The sequence below is a fragment of the Watersipora subatra genome, chromosome 11 (genome assembly GCF_963576615.1).
Source record: "Watersipora subatra chromosome 11, tzWatSuba1.1, whole genome shotgun sequence".
Taxonomy (NCBI): Eukaryota; Metazoa; Bryozoa; class Gymnolaemata; order Cheilostomatida; family Watersiporidae; genus Watersipora; species Watersipora subatra.
The window spans coordinates 24,767,938-24,791,700 of NC_088718.1; the positions used below are offsets into that span (position 1 = coordinate 24,767,938).

The following is a 23,763-nucleotide window of genomic DNA, read 5'->3' on the forward strand; positions in this document are numbered from 1 at the left end:
TCTTACGAATAGATTTGTGGGAAAAGTTTTTTACTTTTATTAGACGATTTTACCAAGTGTATTTGCCACCAGAAATATTGTTACATTTAACTTGTCACATAGCAATATTGTTACATTTAACTTGTCACATAGCAATATTGTTACATTTAACTTGTCACATAGCAATATTGTTACATTTAACTTGTCACATAGCAATATTGTTACATTTAACTTGTCACATGGCAATATTGTTACATTTAACTTGTCACATAGCAATATTGTTACATTTAACTTGTCACATGGCAATATTGTTACATTTAACTTGTCACATAGCAATATTGTTACATTTAACTTGTCACATGGCAATATTGTTACATTTAACTTGTCACATAGCAATATTGTACCCATGAAAATATTTTTGACGGTTTTATATATATAATCCCCCGAACAAACGAGCGGAGCGAATGTTTGACAGTTTTTATGATAAATGCATGTGCACACAACCTACAAAAATTATTCATCAACAACGTCGAAACCCTTGCATCGAAATCTCATCAACAAATTTAACCACTTTTTTGTAGATTCGTTAAAGTATAATAACGATACAAAACACATACAAACCTGTTTAAACATGTTACTAAGTCTTTGAAAGGTTACCACAAAATCTTAAAACTAACCCATCTGATCGGATTATACATAAATAGACCGATTAATTTGGCCGAAAATCGTTATTAAAACTGGCCAAGCCTTACTTTTATCAACATTAAAACCGGCAAACGAAACGCCGAGCGACGGAGAATAGAACCATTAGGTCATGCGCATTTCACGAAAAAATAACGTTCACATTTCACCAGTCTGTAGCATTGTCGAATCGGCGACGGTTTCTGTAATTAACGTAGAAGTACAGAAATCGTTTCTTTTTTGGCTGATTTCAAAGTAACTGACATTTTGGAAACTTTGGTATTCTAACTGATGTCCAAAGCAGTGAAAGTAAAGGAAATGACGATGATATTTTTTTCTAACAATTCTAATGAGATTATTACAATATTTAATTATAAGTTTGGATATTCTTCTTGATACTTCTTGATATTGTTAGCTATGACGTTTTGAAATGTGGACAAAATTGTGCATTGGTTTTATATTATTACTGTATTACTATATTAATAATATTGGTTATTCTAATAATATCAGTGCATTTTACTTCTAATATTGGCCAATATTGCATTTCTCCTATTGCAGGGGAGAGATATAAACATATAATCTTTTCCTTTCATTATTGCTGTTTGTTATATATAATAACACCCACACCCAGTACATTACAGCTACCATTGCAGTTATCCTATTGCACTGCAGTGCCATTTGACTGCTAATATTGCATTTCTCAACCCTTTCTTTTTTCTAATATCACTTTGGTCGTAGGCTGTATCACAGTGGAATTTCTAGTTATATATATATTATATATAAAATTGTTTGTTTTACACTCTCAACTGTAATTGATTAAAAGTAAAAGTAATTGACTTTTCTTCAGGCTTCTAGTCTTGATGAGTATTTAATATTTAATACAAATTTTATATTTATTCTTATATCATATCCAAATAATTATAATGATTATTCTTTGTTTGTTAATTCTGAGACTTTGTTCTCATCCGTTATTGAGTGCCATTCAACACACATTCTTGGCATGTAATTCGAGATGCTTGTTGGAAGAATGGGTCTTGTTTAAGCTATGAATGACTTCATTTAAGGAAATTATCTGCAATTAGTAAGCTGGTAGTTCCAGGAACCTGGCGTCTAGAGTGGTATAATTTCTGGTAGCAGCAGCAAGAGTATCACAAATTATTCATTCAAATCAACAAACAAGTTTGCTCATTGCAGCTCGCTAAAGGGCATTTTTCTAAAGATGTAGCTCTCAACTCTTTGTGTTTCAAGCAACACGAGTCCATTGCAGTCCAGCAATGAACTCGTACTAGTTTTATAGTGATCATTATAATAGAACCATTTAGTCAATCAATTATCAAGTTAACAGCTAACAATGTGCATTCACACTGTGACAGACTCTAAAACAATCAATTGTTTCATACTGTTTTCTCAGCGATCATCGCATGCGGAGACTCGACTTCTCGCTATTTAAAATGCGGCGGATTGAATTTGTAAGCTTCATAGGGTTGCTTATATTAACCATGTTTACTTGTTTATTTTGTACCCTGAGAGGTAAATTGGATAGAGATACAGTCGACAGAGATTTGGACTCGCTCACCCTCAGGGACATCAGCTACACAAGTAAATCGACTACTCAACCCGTTTTTGTAGCAAGCTTCTAGTCTGCCGTAGAGTAGCTTGGAGACAGTATTAGGTGTTGGGTTACTGAAGATAAGCTTTGAGTGAAATTTGAGAAAAGCCAATTCTGTAATCACGAATATTTACACATTTGTGGAGTTGGTTTATTAAAGAAATTTTACAGAATGCAATTTGTTTTAGAAAATCATACTACAGCTGATAGAATAGTTGAAGATGTTTTAGATATTTTGGAATAATTGTGTTGATGTGCGTTTGTTCTCTGCTTTATCGGCACACCTGACGATCGCTCACAGCACACTAGCCTACCAGGGTAACAAGCAAATAATAATAGGCCTTCGAAGAACAATATATGTAGGAAATGATCATAGAAACCTGAATTTGTGAAAAGACACGAGCTCATTCAAATAGCCATATTCTGTTGATTAGAGATGAAGGTTTTATAGAAAACAAGTTTATCAGGTAAATGGCACAGTAAGCACTGTTAGAGTGAAATGTAGAATTGTACTTCAGTAGAATCTAGGAGAGCCTGCTAGAAAGTCTAAAATTTTTTATCTTTAGTACATTTCAAACCATTGCATCTGACATCGCCGCATTTTTTCATAATTCATTGTGCATGACATTGAATGTCGACTCAGTCCAAATATTTGGTACTTCATTGTGTTTGTATGAGGTTTTGCCTCTATAAGGTACTTGAATGCATTGTTGCTACCCAAATAGAGATCAGGCAAAAATGGACAAACCTTTTAAGTTTGGAGAACAAGAGAAGTATGTATGTTTATATTTCTTAAAGGTTTACTTGCAACAAAACTCACATTACAGTTATTTGGTATCAAAAGATTCACCACGTCTTACTCTGTTGTGCTGTAGGTTCAAAATATGTGGAAATGTGATTACAAGCTCTTAAAAGCTCAAAAACGAACAGTTAATGACAGCCATCACGAAAACGCCGTTGATTAGAACCCCTTCCCAAAATCGCTCAAATGGGACGTAGCTGAACAAGATGGCTCTGTTTACACTTTCATGCAACCTCATTCGTCAAAATATTTTCACAAATATACTTCTCACATTCAATAAAACCATGTCTACTGTCCTTACGCATCTGTTTCATCATCATTGTAATGCTGTCACTTTGAGCACTGATATCTCAAAACCCATCGTAAAAATAAGTTTAGTTTTTTAACCTTAGCTCGAATGAGTGCATATGATTGTCTGATGAACATGAGGAGCCTGTTGGTCACCTGTGATAGTCGAAAAATGCTGCAGAAATTATTCCCGCTGTTTGGCAGGAAGTATGGGTCACATGATCATATTACGACTGGACGATTAGACCAAGCCGAAACAAAACTGTATAGTAGCGAGCATCTATATTTGATATGGGCTTTTTGATAAAACCCGAAGTGTTTGTCATAAACTAGTGCTACGAGAAGTTTTATATTGAGCCTTTTATTGGCCTTTCAATTCACGTGAAAACATCTCGTGTCAAAACAATAACGAAATTGCTCGAGTACGTCAGAAAGAATTGGATTCCAACCTACGGCGTTTCCGTGATGGCTGCGATTAACTGTTCGTTTTTGAGCTTTTAAGAGCTTGTAATCACATTTCCACATATTTTGCACCTACAGCAAAACAGAGTAAGACATGGTGAATCTTTTAATACCAAATAACTGTAATGTGAATTTTGTTACAAGTCAACCTTCAAACATTGTGCATCACCCAGGTTAGAAATAGATGATAGAGAGTGACTGAGGCCTAGTGGTCGAGAACACCTAGCTTACAAACATAGCTAGGGGCTCAATTCCCACAAGAAATCTTTTACAAAAAAGTTCCCAAAAAGGCCAGTGGTAGTGACAGGCGTGACATCAAATCTTTAACTGCTTCCTGCAACTGGATAGGTCTCCAGCCGTCTAGGTTTCTCTGCCACTGGACTCAAACACTTCCTGCCAAGCTCACAGAGTCATTGTTTGTGTGACAACACTTGAAAAACAAACACGCATAGCCCCAGCTTGCAGTAAGCTAAGTTCATATCATCCTTGATTTTCGAGGAATCGCTCACACAAACAGATCATCTAATAGTTGAAATGTTTTGTTCATTTTTATGTGAAGCTTTGAATAGGAGAGAAAACTGAAGAAAGTGAATACATGGAAGAGTTGTTTCTGAGTAAACAGTATTGCAGTCTTGTTATTGATTACCTGCCTGTGCATAAATATGTAGCCTCAGGCCTCACACACAATCGAATCAAAAGCCATAAACGCTTGTTATTGCAGCCTAACGCTGGGCTGCTTAGTCTTGTAGCAGGAGAAGACTACTCTTGCAGACCAGAATGACCATATGCTGTTCAAAATGATTAACAATTGAAAATTCTGAAACATTCATGGTTGGTTGAGCAAGCAGAGATTTATGGCGGGTAGTTGAATTACTGGAGACTTATAGATTACAAAAAATTGGATGAGGAGTTAGACAGGTCAAAATTGAGACATCAGAATCAACTACAAATAGCAAATAAGATGTTACGGTATTCAAGTTTTCCTCTACCAAATTCTAGACTATTTCTTTATAGGGTTATATTACCGTAAAAGTAATTGGGTATTATTTGAAAAAATCTGACCTAAATTAACAAACTGATGTTCTTAAATATGAAGCTTAAAAAACGCTAACTGATTTTTTTACTTCCCATTTTTAAAACAATGTTGGAAGTTTTCAGAAATTTACTGCATGCAAAGGCTGCAGTTTATCTACACTTTAGCTACATCGTAGGCAACGCTTCACAAAAGACAGCGGAGAACATGACCAAATTGGAAAAGTTAGAAGTCAATGTATCCTGTTCCAAGGCATACAAAGTGGGAAAACAAGTGATATATGAGCCAATTACCAACTGTTCCCGACCAGCGTTACTTAAAAACCTAACGAACCCCTGCTGGATCTCTTCACAGCCCCGGTTTGTTTAATCTCATTCAATTTCGACCAACTCTTAATTACAGGAGTTTTCGGAAACTTACCTACATTTTAGTATACAGTTCCTGTGAGCTCTGAAAACCTTGGTGAAGAATTCTTACATTTTATTGTAGGGCTGAAATAGCCTGTGGACCAAAGGCTATGCTTTTAGGATTCCACAAGTGTGGCACAACGGACATAGAGCAGTGGTTCCACTTACACAAACAGGTGGTCAGCAGCAATGCTGACTATTTCTATGATAAGAATACATCTGCCTCTTGTCCATTTGAATGGATAGAGCGACATCAACACCAGAAAAGGTCAGCGATTTATTCAAAGCAGACTCTTTAGAATTTCTAACATAATAAAATGGAGGAAAGCTAAAAGCTTAATAGATGTTGAAGTTGCAGTTACTGAGAATCAAGAAAGCTTCTGAGAAATGGTTTGAGTTGGAAGATATGGTGAGACCTTGACCTTCTATATAGTCTGAACTTATCACAATAATTAGCAGTTTTTGACTGGATATTTTTGACAATTGTGCAAGGAGCATGAAAAATTGGTTTGATTGTTGCATATGCAATGCATGCATATTTACAACAAACCTCTATACTGATTAGGCTAATTTGAGTGCAATGAACAGATGAACACCTTGGCCTACGCACCTTGCAAACAAAGATATTGCTGATAGTTGCAGCAGATGTAAATCTCCACAAGTTATAGTATTTTAAAGCATTCGGTATCTATGGACACTGGCAAGCTTCTAACATATGGTTTCAAGTAATATAACAAGCTTCTAACATATGGTTTCAAGTAATATAACAAGCTTCTAACATATGGTTTCAAGTAATATAACAAGCTTCTAACATATGGTTTCAAGTGATATAACAAGCTTCTAACATATGGTTTCAAGTGATATAACAAGCTTCTAACATATGGTTTCAAGTAATATAACAAGCTTCTAACATATGGTTTCAAGTAATATAACAAGCTTCTAACATATGGTTTCAAGTGATATAACAAGCTTCTAACATATGGTTTCAAGTAATATAACAAGCTTCTAACATATGGTTTCAAGTAATATAACAAGCTACTAACATATGGTTTCAAGTAATATAACAAGCTTCTAACATATGGTTTCAAGTAATATAACAAGCTTCTAACATATGGTTTCAAGTAATATAACAAGCTTCTAACATATGGTTTCAAGTAATATAACAAGCTTCTAACATATGGTTTCAAGTAATATAACAAGCTTCTAACATATGGTTTCAAGTAATATAACAAGCTTCTAACATATGGTTTCAAGTAATATAACAAGCTTCTAACATATGGTTTCAAGTAATATAACAAGCTTCTAACATATGGTTTCAAGTAATATAACAAGCTTCTAACATATGGTTTCAAGTAATATAACAAGCTTCTAACATATGGTTTCAAGTAATATAACAAGCTTCTAACATATGGTTTCAAGTAATATAACAAGCTTCTAACATATGGTTTCAAGTGATATAACAAGCTTCTAACATATGGTTTCAAGTGATATAACAAGCTTCTAACATATGGTTTCAAGTAATATAACAAGCTTCTAACATATGGTTTCAAGTGATATAACAAGCTTCTAACATATGGTTTCAAGTAATATAACAAGCTTCTAACATATGGTTTCAAGTAATATAACAAGCTTCTAACATATGGTTTCAAGTAATATAACAAGCTTCTAACATATGGTTTCAAGTAATATAACAAGCTTCTAACATATGGTTTCAAGTAATATAACAAGCTTCTAACATATGGTTTCAAGTAATATAACAAGCTTCTAACATATGGTTTCAAGTAATATAACAAGCTTCTAACATATGGTTTCAAGTAATATAACAAGCTTCTAACATATGGTTTCAAGTAATATAACAAGCTTCTAACATATGGTTTCAAGTAATATAACAAGCTTCTAACATATGGTTTCAAGTGATATAACAAGCTTCTAACATATGGTTTCAAGTAATATAACAAGCTTCTAACATATGGTTTCAAGTAATATAACAAGCTTCTAACATATGGTTTCAAGTAATATAACAAGCTTCTAACATATGGTTTCAAGTAATATAACAAGCTTCTAACATATGGTTTCAAGTAATATAACAAGCTTCTAACATATGGTTTCAAGTAATATAACAAGCTTCTAACATATGGTTTCAAGTAATATAACAAGCTTCTAACATATGGTTTCAAGTAATATAACAAGCTTCTAACATATGGTTTCAAGTAATATAACAAGCTTCTAACATATGGTTTCAAGTAATATAACAAGCTTCTAACATATGGTTTCAAGTAATATAACAAGCTTCTAACATATGGTTTCAAGTAATATAACAAGCTTCTAACATATGGTTTCAAGTAATATAACAAGCTTCTAACATATGGTTTCAAGTAATATAACAAGCTTCTAACATATGGTTTCAAGTAATATAACAAGCTTCTAACATATGGTTTCAAGTAATATAACAAGCTTCTAACATATGGTTTCAAGTAATATAACAAGCTTCTAACATATGGTTTCAAGTAATATAACAAGCTTCTAACATATGGTTTCAAGTAATATAACAAGCTTCTAACATATGGTTTCAAGTAATATAACAAGCTTCTAACATATGGTTTCAAGTAATATAACAAGCTTCTAACATATGGTTTCAAGTAATATAACAAGCTTCTAACATATGGTTTCAAGTAATATAACAAGCTTCTAACATATGGTTTCAAGTAATATAACAAGCTTCTAACATATGGTTTCAAGTAATATAACAAGCTTCTAACATATGGTTTCAAGTAATATAACAAGCTTCTAACATATGGTTTCAAGTAATATAACAAGCTTCTAACATATGGTTTCAAGTAATATAACAAGCTTCTAACATATGGTTTCAAGTAATATAACAAGCTTCTAACATATGGTTTCAAGTAATATAACAAGCTTCTAACATATGGTTTCAAGTAATATAACAAGCTTCTAACATATGGTTTCAAGTAATATAACAAGCTTCTAACATATGGTTTCAAGTAATATAACAAGCTTCTAACATATGGTTTCAAGTAATATAACAAGCTTCTAACATATGGTTTCAAGTAATATAACAAGCTTCTAACATATGGTTTCAAGTAATATAACAAGCTTCTAACATATGGTTTCAAGTAATATAACAAGCTTCTAACATATGGTTTCAAGTAATATAACAAGCTTCTAACATATGGTTTCAAGTAATATAACAAGCTTCTAACATATGGTTTCAAGTAATATAACAAGCTTCTAACATATGGTTTCAAGTGATATAACAAGCTTCTAACATATGGTTTCAAGTAATATAACAAGCTTCTAACATATGGTTTCAAGTAATATAACAAGCTTCTAACATATGGTTTCAAGTAATATAACAAGCTTCTAACATATGGTTTCAAGTAATATAACAAGCTTCTAACATATGGTTTCAAGTAATATAACAAGCTTCTAACATATGGTTTCAAGTAATATAACAAGCTTCTAACATATGGTTTCAAGTAATATAACAAGCTTCTAACATATGGTTTCAAGTAATATAACAAGCTTCTAACATATGGTTTCAAGTAATATAACGATTTCCAAAGCGCTAAAAAGACTGTTTAAAAAATATGCTTTTTTAAAACAGACGAACATTTTAGTTTTTGCAAAACAAAGATATTGCTGATAGTTGATAGAAACATTTAGATAATTATTTTCAAGACAGACAACGATGGATACAAAAGGTGGACACGCCAAGCTAAATGAACTCAGACGACATAAACTTGTAAACTTAACACTAACACCACTTAGACTTTTTGTTTTCAAATTACGTTTAAATTTTATTTTAATTGACAGTAAGCCCTGCAATGCCTGAGATTTATAACACTTTTAATCAGACAGACTGCAGATGGATGTTGAAAAGGCTGATTCTGAGGCACCAGACAGAACTTCTAAAACCGAATGTTTTAGTAAAAGTTGACGTAAACTTTACAGTACTATCACTTACACTTCTTTTTCAAATTATTTCTACATTTTACATTTAATTTGCTGAATGCTTGGTGTTGCATAGGTAATAAAAGAGCTTTTGCACAAAAATAAACATTTTATGTACTATATAACTGGTAAATAAAGGTGCTTGTTTATTACTGTGTATGCTATAAGTTGAATTAAGTTATTGCGGTATGTACATATATTTATAGCGTTTTGTAGAAATCTAGGCAGATTGTTTTTCTATTAAAAATTTTCCTTCAGTAAGTTAATTCAAGCGTGAAGCGATAGGTACTAAAAATTATTACCAACCACTGTTAAAAATTGACAGCTGTAATAACTATGTTCACAATTATTCTATTGCGCCACAAATAGGTATGTGGCTGAGTGAATATAATGTCCACCCACAAACCTGGAGGCTGTGTGACTTCAAATCTACTGTGAAGTGGATTTTTCATACATAAAAATAACTAGAAATTCCACTGTCATACAGCCCACGACCAAAGAGATGGCCAGAGATACTGGCAAAAAAATAAAGGGTACTGATGGTTGAGAAATGCAATATTAGCAATCAAATGGCTCTGCAGTCCAATAGGATAACTGCAATGGTAGCTGTAATGTACTGGGTGTGGGTGTTATTATATACAACAATAAGCAATAATGAATGGAAAATATGTTTATATTTCCCCCCTGCAATAGGAGAAATGCAATATTGGCCAATATTAGAAGTAAAATGCACTGATATTCTTAGAATAATCAATTTTATTAATATAGTAATAATAGAAAAACAATACACAATTTTGATTACATTTCAAAACGTAATAGGTAGCAATATCGAGAAGTGGTATTTATATAGGTTTTTAGAAAATTTATTTAAAAAGTGTTTGGTCATGACAAACAACAACAATGAAAGGAAAATATTACACGTTTATATCTCTCCCTTGCAATAGGAGAAATGCAATGTTGGCCAATATTATAAGTAAAATGCACTGATATTATTAAAATAACCAATATTGTTAATATAGTAATACAGCAATAATAGAAAACCTATGAGCGTTCATGCGTCTCGAAGATTTCTGCAAACTGCAGCAAAATAAAAGCTGTTATTAAAGTGTTATAAAGCTGTAGGCCTAATTTACTGTAATGTATGTAATTCAACAACAATAAAGAAATATGTTTATTATAACTCTGAAATGCAAAATTAGAAGTAAAATGGCAAGCTACTGTGTACTATACACAGTTTGAAAGCTGGTCGCGTTGAATGTAGAATGGTTTTGATAAGCGATCTTTAACAGAAAGCGAATAAGAGTATTCACGCGTATAAAACTGTAGCAAAATAAAAAATGTTCTCGTCATGAAGGGGCGTTGTAGTTCGGCCCTAGCTTGTACATAAGTTGTAAAGAATTTCGGTTAACGTTTCAAATAATGAAACCTTCGGTGATTGGACAAAAAACACAGGCTGATAAACTGTGTACCACAATTTCGTACCTGTAAATCGGTCTACGCCTCAAACGGTCTACGTTTATTACAGAAACCTTCGAATAAATTCGACTACAAGTGAAAAATGCCATAGACTGATGAAATGAGCACGGTTTTATCGTGAAATGCGCACTGCTAAATAGTTCTACAATCGGTCGCACGGCTTTATTGGCGTTTCAATTTTCGGTCTTAACTTTTATTAAACCGAGCTTTTCAAGCTTTTTGTTGCAATTTTCGTTGAAATTAATCTGTCTATTTGTGTATAATCCGATCAGATGGGTAAGTTTTAAGATATTATCGTTGGTTTACAAAGACTTGGTAACATATTTAAATAGGTTTAAATGTGTTTTGTATCGTTATTATACTTTAACGACTTTAAATTCCGATGCTTAAATTTTTTGATGAAATTTCTTGACGAGGGTTCGTCTCATTGTTGATGAATAATTTTCGTAAGTTGTGTGCGCATGCATTTATCATAAAACTCCCACACTTCCGCTCCGCTCGTGTGGTCGTGGGACTATATAACTGGACACACAAATGACAGACAGACAAACACAGAGATTTATGCATATAGATTTGCATAAAACCTGAGCATGAGCTTTCGTAACTTTCCATTAGATATCAGATGAGATGAGACTTTCTATTAGATATCACACAGATGAGATGAGACTTTCTATTAGATATCACACAGATGAGATGAGACTTTCTATTAGATATCACCCAGATGAGATGAGGGTCTAAGAGGCTGGTTCTTAAAAACCAGAGCAATTTTGGGAACCAAATATTTTGGCGAAAGGTAAAGAACAAAAAACGAGTGAAGTCTGGATGAAATCGGCCAAATATTTAGAAATGTGTTTATGCATGCACATCCCCACACTCATGCACACACAAGCACATGCAAATGCATGCACATGCACACTCGCACATACACACTCGCACATACACACGCGCACACACATGCATGTATGCACACACATGCAAGTATACATATGCGCACACCCACGCACGCACACACACATACGTCTGCACGAATACACATACTCATGCACACAGCACCCACACAATGACAAAATGGGATTTATTAATCTTCCCTATAACAAGATCCCTGTCCATCATCTGCCTGTCTGTCTTCTCAAAGGTATTGAACTCAGACCCTCCAGTTTGCCAACTAGCCCACTAACCATTACACTACTCAGCTGACTTATCAGGTCATGGGGTTATAATGCACATACTGAAAACTCATGATGATCCCTCACGGTGCACGGGAATGCTAAGCATACTAGTGTTGATAATATGCTTGGTGTTACTAGCATACTACTAACAGTAGCTTTTACCAGGAAGTTAAAGCTACTGAATCTATGCGCAACTATGAAAGAAACCAATATGTAATATAATGCTGCTTTCTAAGTGAAATATTATTTCATTATTGCGGTGCTGCCGTAGTCACCTGCCGTAGTCTAACATATTATTTGTTACCGAAGTAGGGAGATAAATATATATCTGAGTTTAATTAGTACTTATATATGTGTTAGTTAACATTGTTATTGAGGTTTTCATTGACGTAGATAAAAATGTCTCTACAATTTTTAGACTTTGAAAACTTAAATAAAACTCACTCTTTTCTGGTTTTCAAACAAAACTGTGAATCAGGTTGTTGCAACAAACAAGCACGGATATAAATTACATGTAAATATCATGTCTGTTTTGAAAACTCTTTGCACTTCGATTCAAGCCAAAACAGAAGTTGTATTTTTACTACCCAAAGTAGATTTAAGCTTGGAATTGTCATGATACCGAATTGTCTGTTTGCCATTATAATATCATTTGAATCAACTGAACGCTAATTTCTGTATTGAAGGCTTAGGCAAATCAGTCATTTGAATTTCAGCTAAAGTGCTCAGTTTATTTAAACCTTTTACGGCAGCAGCTGCCAATCACTCATGAAATATGAGTAAACCAGAGCTTAGCATAAAGACACAAAGTTTGAGAAAAAAATATGTCCAACTCTAAGAGTATGGTTGACAATATTTACATTGGCCACATAGATTAAGAAACAACACGGGTAGTTATTAAAGAATAATATATACCGAATTAATTTGTTACAAAACGATTTTCTAAGTTTTTCAGCATTTATACATCAGAACTAATAATTAAAGCTAGAGTAATTAAATTTAGTATATAGGCCTATGCATGCTTTTTAAATTTTTTAAATAGGTTTAAATAATAACACAATCTAAATGTATAAATCTCAAAGTCTGTCGTCGTCCGGTCAGTCCAGCTATAGCTATTAAAATTTAGGAATGAAACATCCGCTTCATGCTGAAATCATTCTCAGAATTTATTGTTCACCAGGCAATAAACTAACCAATTAAGCTACTCAAGAGGCAATGGATTTATTAAGGGATATGAGTCGTTATCTCGATTAAAATACTCATAGCACTCTGCGTTACACAATGTCACTAAAGCTTGCTCTCACAGCTCATATTAGTAATTTTAGCAATACGGACAGTAGTCTACTCAAATTAGTTACAGTGCAACCTCAGTTCTCGAACGACTCGCAGTTCGAACAAATCGGAGTCCGAACAAAAAATTCGAGAAATTCTTGCATCGTAGTTCGAACAAAAATCGTAGTTCGAACGCCGGTACGACGCGTGAGTGCGTACGTGAGGGTGGGATGCTGGCGGCGTACGGGTGTAGATCGCTCTCTCCGTGACCAACTGTTGTCGCATTGTCAGAGATTAAACAAGTGTGTAGCAAATGGGCCGAGTTACAGAATTTCGTCAAACTCCACCACCCCGATAAAGCTGCAGCCACCAGAGTCATCAATGACTTTAATGACACTATCATGAACCACTTCCGAAAAGTGCTAAAAAGAAGGCAGAAGCAAGTGCCATTGGATAGATATTTTAAGAGAAAAGAACATCCTGTAGCCGAGTAAAAAATCCTATTCATAATTCTTTTCTTTATCCTTTTTTTTTTAATTTTTACACATTCATGTTAGCGTAATCTTTCGTATGGAAGATTACGACAACGCGAACGTACGATTAGCCTGGGTTACATTTATGTTTATGTTATTTGTGTCTTCGCCATTTTTCTTAACATTTTCTGAGATATACATTGCTTTTTATGTGTTGGTCAGCATTTTAATGTGCAATTTCATGCATAAAATAATGTATAAAATACTAAGTAGGTAAACATTTAGGGTGTTGGAACGGATTAAAACTTATGTATATTAATTCTAATAAGAAAACCTGTTTCGGATCTCGAACAACTCGGTTTTCGACCAACCTTCTGGAACGGATTGTGTTCGAGAACCGAGGTTGCACTGTATTGGCAATATGTCAGGCTAATGACAAGTGGCAGGCAACTACAATACCTGCCACGGCTTATAAGCTGGTTTTTAATACCCGTGCAACGCCGGACATTTGGCTGGTTGATTATAATAAGAGCTGGGTCCATCTGTTCAAAGACACAATATGGGGTTGGGAAAAATATTGCATCGTACAGGAATTGAACACAGAAGCCCACCATATACTTGCAAAGGAGCCTATTAAAACCTCTAAAGAGAACTTTAACTAAAATAGTCTAGGTCAAACAGTATTGAAAATATATTGAAAAATATAAAACGACTAAAATGATTTATGCAAACATTCCTTTTTCTTATTTTCCCACGGTTTACTATACTTGATCTCATCGCAACCTGCAAGATCAGAGATCGGGTGGGTTCAACAAAGGCCCATAACTCTTTCCTTTGCAGGCTTCTCTATAATGATCCAAGGCTAACATCGTATGACAGTTGTCCTGGGTGCATTGGGATCTATTGGGTGAAAGAAGAGTCAGCTTTCATAACTCTACAAAGCACAGTTCAATACCTCCAGTACACCCTGACAGCGTTCTCACGCTACGTGATCACCATGAGGAAACCCTCCAGTAGAATGATATCTCATTTCTTCTACACCTTACAACAAGTAATATTGGCTGAAATAGGTTTTTTTGTCAATTTTTTAGCAATACAAACTTAAATTTAATTACTAGTTCTACTTTGTAAAGTAGTAATTAAAATAAGCCTACATGATCAACTTATCTGGTTCACTGGATATTAAAAATGCTGCAGAATTTGTTGGATATTTGTGACATGCTCGGTAGAAAAGCTCAGACAAACCACACTGCCAAGCATTATTTCTGTGTGCCTTATTCAAGTGCCCTTGGAAATAATAGCACTTTTTTATTGTTTGCTATCTATTTCATTTAGTCTATTTACCTCCTAAAGTAAAAGATGAACGCGTGTTATACTGGTCATGGTTAAAACTGTATTATAGCAGGACCCACGTCTATCAGCTTTGGCTGGAGGTTGTAATAAATAATATATTGCACGAGATTTGAACTCACAACTTTCAGCATAGCCGCCCGATTACTATTATTCATGCTAATGGACTACACATTAGCTGTGGAGAATAACTGTACACATAGTTATTACACCTGGTGATGTCACGGCGCTCTGGACTGCTAATATCCTTAATAATTAAATAGTTGTAAGATTAATCATGAGTATTTGGCAGACAACAGATAGCAGTCAGTAGAATGCTGTATTGATCTATAGAACTACTGTAAAAGACTGCCTAGTGAGTTATCCGCTCTTTTTTATTGATGGTAATAATATAATTTTTTGGACTCTGTGACTCATCGTGTGATATTTACCACAGTCAGCTGGTCATGTGATCAGTTGTTCAATACCACAGTCAGCTGGTCATGTGATCAGTTGTTCAATACCACAGTCAGCTGGTCATGTGATCAGTTGTTCAATACCACAGTCAGCTGGTCATGTGATCAGTTGTTCAATACCACAGTCAGCTGGTCATGTGATCAGTTGTTCAATACAACAGTCAGCTGGTCATGTGATCAGTTGTTCAATACCACAGTCAGCTGGTCATGTGATCAGTTGTTCAATACCACAGTCAGCTGGTCATGTGATCAGTTGTTCAATACCGCAGTCGGCTGGTCATGTGATCAGTTGTTCAATACAACAGTCAGCTGGTCATGTGATCAGTTGTTCAATGCAAACTTCTAACCACAGTTTTGTTTAAAAATTTGTTGAATAGATCATGAATTTTCTTACCATTACTGAGATTACATGAAGCGTGATTTTGGAAAAGGACCCTAAAGGTTAGGTCTGAAATTTTTTTGTTTTTAATATCATCTGATAGGAAAAGTTTTGCTAAACAGATTGATATATAATATGCTGAGGTTGGGATCAATTTTGATCGTGCTATACTGGAACAATCACATCACTATTAGCCATGGTCGAAATCCTTTGTTTATAAGTACAATGCTGCCAAAGTTTTACGTTGAAAAAAACTCAGAAGCAATTTACCATCTATCTAACAACCAGCAATTGTATTAGCTCGGTAAATAAAAAAGAACTTCATTCCTATTCAATCAGATCGGACCAAGATGAGTTCGAAAATCATTAAACTTGTCTCCAGTAAAAATAAAAACGTTTTTTACATAGAAATGGGAGCATTGTGTCACTCACTACTTGATCACACTAGAAATGCTGCCTCAAAGCATTTGTTACTGGGAGAAGTGGCTTTATTATCATGTACTCCAGGAAACGGCTGATGGGTTTTCAAACCAATATATTATATCGATGAAAAAACTACAGAAAAACAACATGGTAGATAGTCAAACTCTTTTATGATAACAGTAGCGCTGTTTGTGATTCTTTGAACATTTTACAGGGAGACCATTCTGCATCTTTTAATACTATAGGAGGCTCACTTTTACACAAGATAGTTTCGGAATCATTGCTCTCTCTGACTAGCTGTTTAAAGGAATATGGTACAACTGTATGCGTGTTGGTACCAGGGCTATCTCCAATCAAGAACCCTTATTCGTATGTAACAGAGATGGTCACCCAATCATGCTATTCAACTCACCTCACAGAAGTGCTCAAGTTTATTCCCAGGGTAGGTTTAGACTATCTGGTTATGGTAGAGAAGCGTGAGATGATAGCCCCTATAATGTAACTGCTTCATGTCAAAGTTGCATTCTTGCTACATAGCCAGATAGGAACTCAAGCAAGTTACTGGTACATAAAATGAGTGTCCAGGTAAACATGGTTTTTGTTTATTCAAAATAGTGGTAACTAGTTTGTATGACCAGATGGCCAGCATGAAATAGGTTTATTCCATTCGGCGTCGGTGTGTATTATAAGTGAGGACACTGCGTTCTTGTTTTATCTGCTAGTTAAACTATTGTACAACGTATGAAACTAGACAGCTGCATGAATAATCTATCCGACTATGGTGCACTCTAAGTTTATATTGACAGTGCATGTGCGTGTCTTTGCTTCTGATATAATGTATATTCAACAGACATGACTATTTTCAATGCAGGGTCTATTTGTACTCTCCTTTTTTATGGCCAGCTAAAAGCATAAAAAGCTATGCCTATTAGGCGCATCCATATATTGTGAATACCTTATTCCTGCGCTATCCATTACTACTTCCATAACACACTTAGTAAGCAACTTTGCGTCATCCGCGATATAGAAACAGCCAAAAGCTACAAGTCAAGTGAGTTTTGATACATGCAAATTTTCATTGAATGTCTCATGCTTGTGAAAGATGGCCACGGCAGTTGCGAATGATGCACCAGAAAATGCCATGCAAACTATTCCACTTTAAACATTTTTCATGCTTCAGCCATTCCTATTTCGAAAGCATGTTTTTAGCATGTGATGTGTGATGAGCACTGCTATGTCCTTCGGCGCAAAATGTATCATATTTTTCAACAAAGTGTCTGCATTAACATGTAGCATGATATTGTGCATTGAAACACTTACTGCAAGGTAACTTAATGTGCGTGCAATTCCAGATCTGCACCTTCTCCACAACGGAAACAGTGCAGTGGTTCGTGCTGCTCAATAGCAAATGTGCTGGACATTCAAATATAAGCAGGCATTATTATTATTATTATTAATAAAACCAGGCATTATTATTATAAATATAAGCAGGCATTATTATTAAAAATATAACTAGGCATTATTATTATTAATATAAGCAGGTATTATTATTAAAAATATAATCAGGCATTATTATTATTAATATAAGCTGTCATTATTATTATTAATATAAGCAGGCATTATTGTTATTAATATAAGCAGGCATTATTATTATTAATATAAGCAGGCATTATTATTATTATTAATATAAGCAAGCAATATTATTATTAATATAACCAGGCATTATTATTAATATAAGCAGGCATTATTATTATTAATAATATAAGCACGCATTATTATTATTAATATAAGCAGGCATTATTATTAATATAAGCAGGCATTATTATTAATATAAGCAGGCATTATTATTATTAATATAAGCAGGCATTATTATTATTAATATAAGCAGGCATTATTATTATTAATATAAGCAGACATTATTATTATTAATATAAGCAGACATTATTATTATTAATATAAGCAGGCATTATTATTATTATTATTAATATAAGCAAGCAATATTATTATTAATATAACCAGGCATTATTATTATTAATATAAGCAGGCATTATTATTATTAATAATATAAGCACGCATTATTATTATTAATATAAGCAGGCATTATTATTAATATAAGCAGGCATTATTATTAATATAAGCAGGCATTATTATTATTAATATAAGCAGGCATTATTATTATTAATATAAGCAGGCATTATTATTATTAATATAAGCAGACATTATTATTATTAATATAAGCAGACATTATTATTATTAATATAAGCAGGCATTATTATTATTAATATAAGCAGGCATTATTATTATTAATATAAGCAGACATTATTATTATTAATATAACCAGGCATTATTGTTATTAATATAAGCAGACAACATTATTATTAATATAAGCAGGCATTATTATTAATATTAATATAAGCAAGCATGAAGTAAGATCTGACAGACTAGGCGGATTGGTGCACTATTGCTATTAGCACACACAGTCATCCTCTTTTATCTTAGCCCACAGAGCATTGTCCGCACAGTTGTTAGGTGCGGACAATGCCTCGGAGATCAATCGTAATGTCTCTTGCTTTTTGCAAGCAGAGGCTGTGTTTGCATGTTTTTAAGAGCCATTGTTGCACAAATCATGGCTCTGTGATTTTGGCTGAATAGTTCCGAGTCCGGTGGCCAAGGGAACCTGACTGACTGGAGACATGCCCAGTTGCAGAGAGCAATTTCCAGTCATTCCTGGAACACCAGTGACCTTCTACAGGAATTGAACCCAGACCTGTGGTTTGCAAGTCAAGCGTTCTAGAACAATGGGCTACGGCTACTTTTTGTTGTTATGATGCCATTAGAGTAGAATATAACACAACTAGCAGCATGCGGATATATGTTGCTTATCAGGATATAACGCAACTAGCAGCATGCTGGTATCTGTCGTTTATTAGGGTATAACAAAACTAGTAGCATGATGATAACCATTGTTTATCAGGATATAACACAACCAGCAGTATGCTGGTATCTGTTGTTTATTAGGATAAAACACGACTAGCAGCATGCTGATATCGATTGTTTATTAGGATAAAACACAACTAGCAGCATGCTGATATCGATTGTTTATTGGGATAAAACACAACTAGCAGCATGCTGATATCTGTTGTTTATCAGGATATAACACAATATGATAGTATAATCCAACACCAACACATTGGATCTTATACACTCCCATTGGGAGCAGGGACTAAACGCATGAGTGTTTGTATAGGTGCTACACATTGGCCTATGTTGCTAGTCTTTGAAACAAATTCCTTTGTGAATTATGTTATATTATTATAATTGTTGTATAATAATAACATATGACACTTGTTATTATTATATGCTATATTTTATATCGCATTGTGTTATAATACATCATAGTGTATTATATTACAGGAACTAATATACTTCTCAAGGTTGGAGGACTACTCCAAAGAAGAAGTCAAGGTGATGAAGGAAATATTATCATTTGTGGGATTATCTGAATCTGGGCTAAGGAATGTCAATCAACTAAAGAAATCAGCTAAGAATGCAATAAAATTCCCTAAGCCTGTCTTGAAAGAGACGGATCAAATGCTAGATGACTTTTACAGACCTTTTAATAAGGAACTGGCCGACTTGTTGAGTGATGACCGCTGGCTCTGGCTGTACTAGCATCATTCTGTGTTACTACAGCTCTTGTTAAGGATTATGCTAGTGGCTCATGCTTGCAGCTGAGAAGAACAAGGACACAACTGGGTGTATTAGGTGGTAAGGTGGTAAGAGCATATTATCGGACGACTGTCAGTGAAAGAAGAGACTTCACAACAGAGCAGGTTTCACTTCCAACCTCTTGTAATACTTGCCTGGCAATACAAGAAAGAGAAACTGTGTAACCTACATGTAAGTGCACTGAATACAAGGTTATGAGACTTTACTGAACCCCCCAAACATTGAAATGTTTGTGAAAAGTGAATGGCTCGTACAGTGATACATGGAATGCTTTTTATACTTGAATACAGGAGTTTGCTTCTTAACTAGTATAAAGCTTTCGTGTTAACTTTTAGAATAGTTTCGCTGATGTAAGACAATGACTAAAGTTACATTGTTAACAACAACAAAAGGCATAACTTGAATAGCTCAGAGCCTACTCACATGTCTGTAAATAAAAGTAAAAGATGGAACAGGTGTCTAGCTTTAGCCCTCTCTGTCCAATATGATTTTATAAAAGTTCAATTTGGCCTTCATGGGCTATTGTAAACACAATTTTGTGAGGAAGATAATACTTTTGACAAACTATGAAGTGTCATATTCATATGATGCTCTTTTAACTAAATGTTTCCTGCTTTCTGATTTTTACTTGATGAGAGCTGGAAACCCCTTTTACAACTCTTATGACTTTATGATTTGAGCTGTGCAATAACAGTGTAATGCAGAATTATGGCGACCCTGAGGTAATTGTTGACTGAAAGATCTTCTCATCTTAGCTTAACCCTATGCCCATCTGTGTGATCATTCCGTTTAATTCAATAAACATCTTTTGTTCTCTGACTACAAAGAGTTACAGGCTAAACTGGGCTCTTATCACAAAAACTCTGAGTAAACTTGTTATGAAATCCTAAACCCACCATCCCTCTTAAGGGCTGCCAAAACCAGTACAAAGAGTTCAGTTCTCATTTTCTCCTAATTTGAGCAACAACCAATGCTCAAATTCCCTTTATACTTTATAGTCTCCCTATATTTATACTTTGTCTGCAAACTCTAGACATGTGTTAGGTTTTTGTTGAATGAAAACAATAGAGATAACATATATAAAGTTTTAATTGTATATTTAGACTGCCTCAAATTCGGAATAACAACGATATATAGAGCTGGTTTGTTCTGGTGATTTTTAGCAAAGCAAATTTAAATAAAACAACATACAAAAGGTTGCATCAGTTCAATATGCCAAATATGTCAATAATCGAGACAACAATTCTGATGACACCGAGAGGCGGCTTGCGTCAAGCAATGAAGCCTGCTCTTTAGCAGCCATTATAAGCAGGAGTTCAATATTTGTAATGAATGACCTGGACCCATACAAAACTCAATTTAAATTAAGACTTAACATGTTGTCAGACAGTGGTCTGTTAGAGAGTGAATCATATGCTAAGCAGAGCATACCGCTATAATAGATAAGTACATACTACATCGCGGTGTTTCAACTCTCTCAATTTAGGGCTCGCCATTGATTGAATTTGTTTACACATTACATTGGTACTGGTATTGAGCGTGGCCTTATCTGCTACGCATAAATGTTAGCCCACCAGAGCATTTTCATTCTGTTAATGCGGCTACCAAATAGTCAGGTTGGCTGAAAAGGTTTATCTGATACTGGAATATAAGTAGATTAGCCGAGCAGGCAGATAGTATACAGATAGTATACAGATAGTATTTAGATTGTATTTAGATAGTATACAGATAGTATACAGATAATATGCAGATAGTATACATATAGTATACAGATAGTATACATATAGTGTTTAGATAGTATACAGATAGTATATAGATAGTATACAGATAGTATACATATAGTATACAAATAGTATACAGATAGTATGCAGATAGTATACAGATAGTAGACAGATAGTATACATATAGTATACAGATAGTATGCAGATAGTATATAGATAGTATACAGATAGTATATAGATAGTATACAGATAGTATACAGATAGTATACATATAGTATACATTTAGTATATAGATAGTATATAGAGAGACGCTTTGGGGAAAGAAGAAGGTGAGGACATACATGTATATGAAAAATTTACTATAGATGGTGACGAAACATTTGAAAAGTTGTAACAGCAACTATTATTATTTTTTGTGAGACTTACACATGCAGGACTTACACATGCAGGACTTACACATGCAGGACTTACACATGCAGGACTTACACATGCTGACTCTATGGTCAGGACTTACACATGCAGACTCTATGGTCAGGGCTTACACATGCAGACTCTATGGTCAGGACTTACACATGCAGACTCTATGGTCAGGACTTACACATGCAGACTCTATGGTCAGGAAGATAGCACATAGGAAAATGGCATTGACATGAACTGGATAAGGTACAGGCTATTTGTGTTCAAGTCTGTTGCGAGTCAGCTCCTCCTTCCCTAACATCAATTGCTGAAAGAACAGGTGCATCGTGTCAATTATGTAGCAGCTACCTATATAAAAAGAGGCAACAACACAACTTACCAATCCACCATTTCCTTTTTTACATGGGTAGATACTGGATAATGAAAACAATCAGTATTCAGCGAAGGGTCATACCAGCATTATCGCCCCACCTGATATTCTGCCAGCAGTTTTATGTGGGTGTCAGAAGTCCGAAAGCCGAGGAAACAGATGTGGCGGCATCATGGCAAGGCTGCCCTACACAGAGCATTGCACATGCGCTGAAATCAAACTGAAGCAGCAGAAGGAAATGCCGATGGTAAAGACGATGAGTAAGAACTTAACATATTGATGAAATAGTTAGGATGTGCAATATTTTGAACTAACTCGGCTAGTTTTGTAAGACTGTTGATATCAGCATTAGTACTATTAATGACCATGTGCGCAGTGCTTGCAGCTGTCTAGGTATTTTCTATGCTTTATCAGTGTCAGGTTATGGAACTTGATTATGGTGTTTTGATTTTTAAAAATAAAATCTAGCTATTAAACCATATATACACATGTGTATATACATGTACTAGCCAAATTCCCGACATTGCACAAGTAATAAAAACAGCTTACTAACATTACATTATCTACCTTACCTACTACATGTACATTACCTTTCCACTACGTTACCTGCAACTGTTTATCAGATGTTTTTATTACCCGTGCAACACCAAGCACTCTTCTAGTGAAGCCGTGAGAGCAGCTGGCAATCATTACATGTGACACAATATTGATAGACGTATTTTAACCGATGTAATGCAATGTTTTTAGAACGCAATGACCGTAATATACAAGGGACCACTGTATAGTATATACTTCTATATATATATATATATATATATATATATATATATATATATATATATATATATATATATATATATATATATATATATATATATATGAATCTCAAAGTTTGTCATTGTCATTCAGTGCCTGTCCAGCTATAAAAATTAAAATCTAGCAATGAAAAGTTCGTAGAAGATTTGATCTCGGAACTTCCAGTTCAAAAGGCAACAAGCTAACTCATTAAGCTACACAAGATGCAATAGCTTCATTGGCCAATATGAGTAATTATTTGGGTTGAAATACGCATAGCGACTCTGCGTCACATGCAACACTATTAAAGCTTGCTCTCATGGTTCTTATAAATAAGTTTAGCAATATGGATACTAGCTTCCTCAAATTAGCCATTAGCAATGTGCCAGGCTAATGGCAAGTGGTAGGCAACTACATAACCTGTCACTGTTCAAAAGCTGTTTGTAATACCCTTGCAATGCAGGGCATTCGGCTAGCTATATATATATATTTCTTAAAGTA

At 34.3% G+C, this 23,763-nt stretch overlaps 1 protein-coding gene across 1 annotated transcript; it reads left to right on the top strand.

Annotated features, from left to right (window-relative positions):
* Positions 1–5,363: 5,363 nt before the first annotated feature.
* LOC137408877 (carbohydrate sulfotransferase 15-like) lies at positions 5,364–20,668 on the top strand. The gene is made up of 4 exons (XM_068095467.1): positions 5,364–5,529; positions 14,464–14,674; positions 16,445–16,672; positions 19,645–20,668. Exons 1-4 carry the CDS (start codon positions 5,372–5,374, stop codon positions 19,900–19,902), a joined length of 855 nt encoding a protein of 284 aa, XP_067951568.1. The 5' UTR covers positions 5,364–5,371; the 3' UTR covers positions 19,903–20,668.
* Positions 20,669–23,763: the final 3,095 nt, after the last annotated feature.